The sequence below is a fragment of the Limulus polyphemus genome, unplaced genomic scaffold (assembly GCF_000517525.1).
Source record: "Limulus polyphemus unplaced genomic scaffold, Limulus_polyphemus-2.1.2 Scaffold3225, whole genome shotgun sequence".
Classification (NCBI taxonomy): Eukaryota; Metazoa; Arthropoda; class Merostomata; order Xiphosura; family Limulidae; genus Limulus; species Limulus polyphemus.
In genome coordinates this window covers 75,124-76,433 of record NW_013668835.1, presented here as the reverse complement: position 1 = coordinate 76,433, position 1,310 = coordinate 75,124, and the positions used below count along the sequence as shown (strand labels likewise).

The 1,310-nt window shown below is 33.7% G+C and overlaps 1 protein-coding gene across 5 annotated transcripts in view; it reads right to left on the bottom strand.

Moving 5' to 3' along the window:
* Nucleotides 1-1,310, bottom strand: part of LOC106468931 (colorectal mutant cancer protein-like) — an 89,638-nt gene that overhangs the window by 13,920 nt on the left and 74,408 nt on the right. For all 5 annotated transcript variants that reach the window (XM_022397329.1, XM_022397330.1, XM_022397332.1 and 2 more), the window contains one exon: nucleotides 644-850. In XM_022397329.1, coding sequence (XP_022253037.1) covers nucleotides 644-850 — 207 coding nt within the window. The remainder of the gene's footprint in view (nucleotides 1-643; nucleotides 851-1,310) is intronic.

Sequence of the window (1,310 nt, the reverse complement as noted above, 5' to 3'; positions counted from 1 at the left end):
TGTAGCAACTTGATCACTGAGCTTTGCAGCTCTTTGCCGCAGGCAGACTGTTTGTCGTCGAGTGAATAATGCGCATGCGAGGTTTTTCTTGGGGAAACATTTTAACTACGCATGCTTATGCAGCAAGTTCTCGGTCAGAAAGCATAACGATCGTACATACAAACAAGCAGAATAATAGTATAGATAAAAAAAATCAACGTTTTAATTACCATCCTTTATCCCCCTCCTTCTCCAATTATTTACTGTTTTCAACAAATAAACATTTTTGACATATTTGCATTTAGTTGGAGAAGGACTAAATGATTACACCTACCTCACATTTTTTTTTCATCTCACCATTACATCTTAATATTTTGACTTAATGTCTGATGTGTAAGAATTATGTAAATCCACCCTCTAAAAGACTAATTTTGTCCATTTATTCATTTCTAGTGTTATTTCATTAGTTACTACACATATCATATGGAAGATTAAAGCAAAAGTGCTTATATAAACTGCAGACTGGGCTACACATTCAGACAGCACTATGTATAATTATTACTTGTATAAACGTTGTTCTGATACAATAAAAATATTATAAAAGTGTGATAGTTAGTGCATTTCTTTATTAGACAGATTAACATACTAAATGTTTTGTACCTACCTTCCGCTGAAGACGGTCTTTGTCTTCACGATAGTTAATATAAGCAGTGCGTGCACGATTCAACTCAGCCTCATGTCTTCCTAATTGTTCCTGTAGAGCTGAGTTTTCTGCTCGAAGTCCCACCACCTCTTCTTGTAGCTGTGAAATCTGAAGGCTGTGGCATGAGGTAGCTCGAGTTTCTGTTAATCCAGGAGCATCTCTATAAACCTTTGAAAAAAGAACAGATCAACACATATATGTATACCCAGATAACACATAAATCTAAACTGTAACAGACTAAATAATCAACTATATAGATGTAGAATGATTAAAATATTATCAAAATATAGCTTCTATTAGAGGATATCAAGCAAAATGAAACATTACAATATGATTGGAAATATTTTAAAGTGGCATAGTACAGGTTATCAGCCAGAAAAACTGTTTAATAACATTCCCAGTAAACTATGTTTATTGTAGGCCTTTCAATAAATGCTAACTCTAACCAGGCAGCTTGGATTACAAGACCCAAAACAAATACTAGAGCTATATATGGTAACATAAACATTAGCAAAGCATTATTTTTGTTAATGTGTTCATTGAAAAGCACAAGATAACAGCATAACTAAAAAAGCTATTTATATAATACTAACCTGTCAAAAATGACTGGGCAAGTACCACCACCACC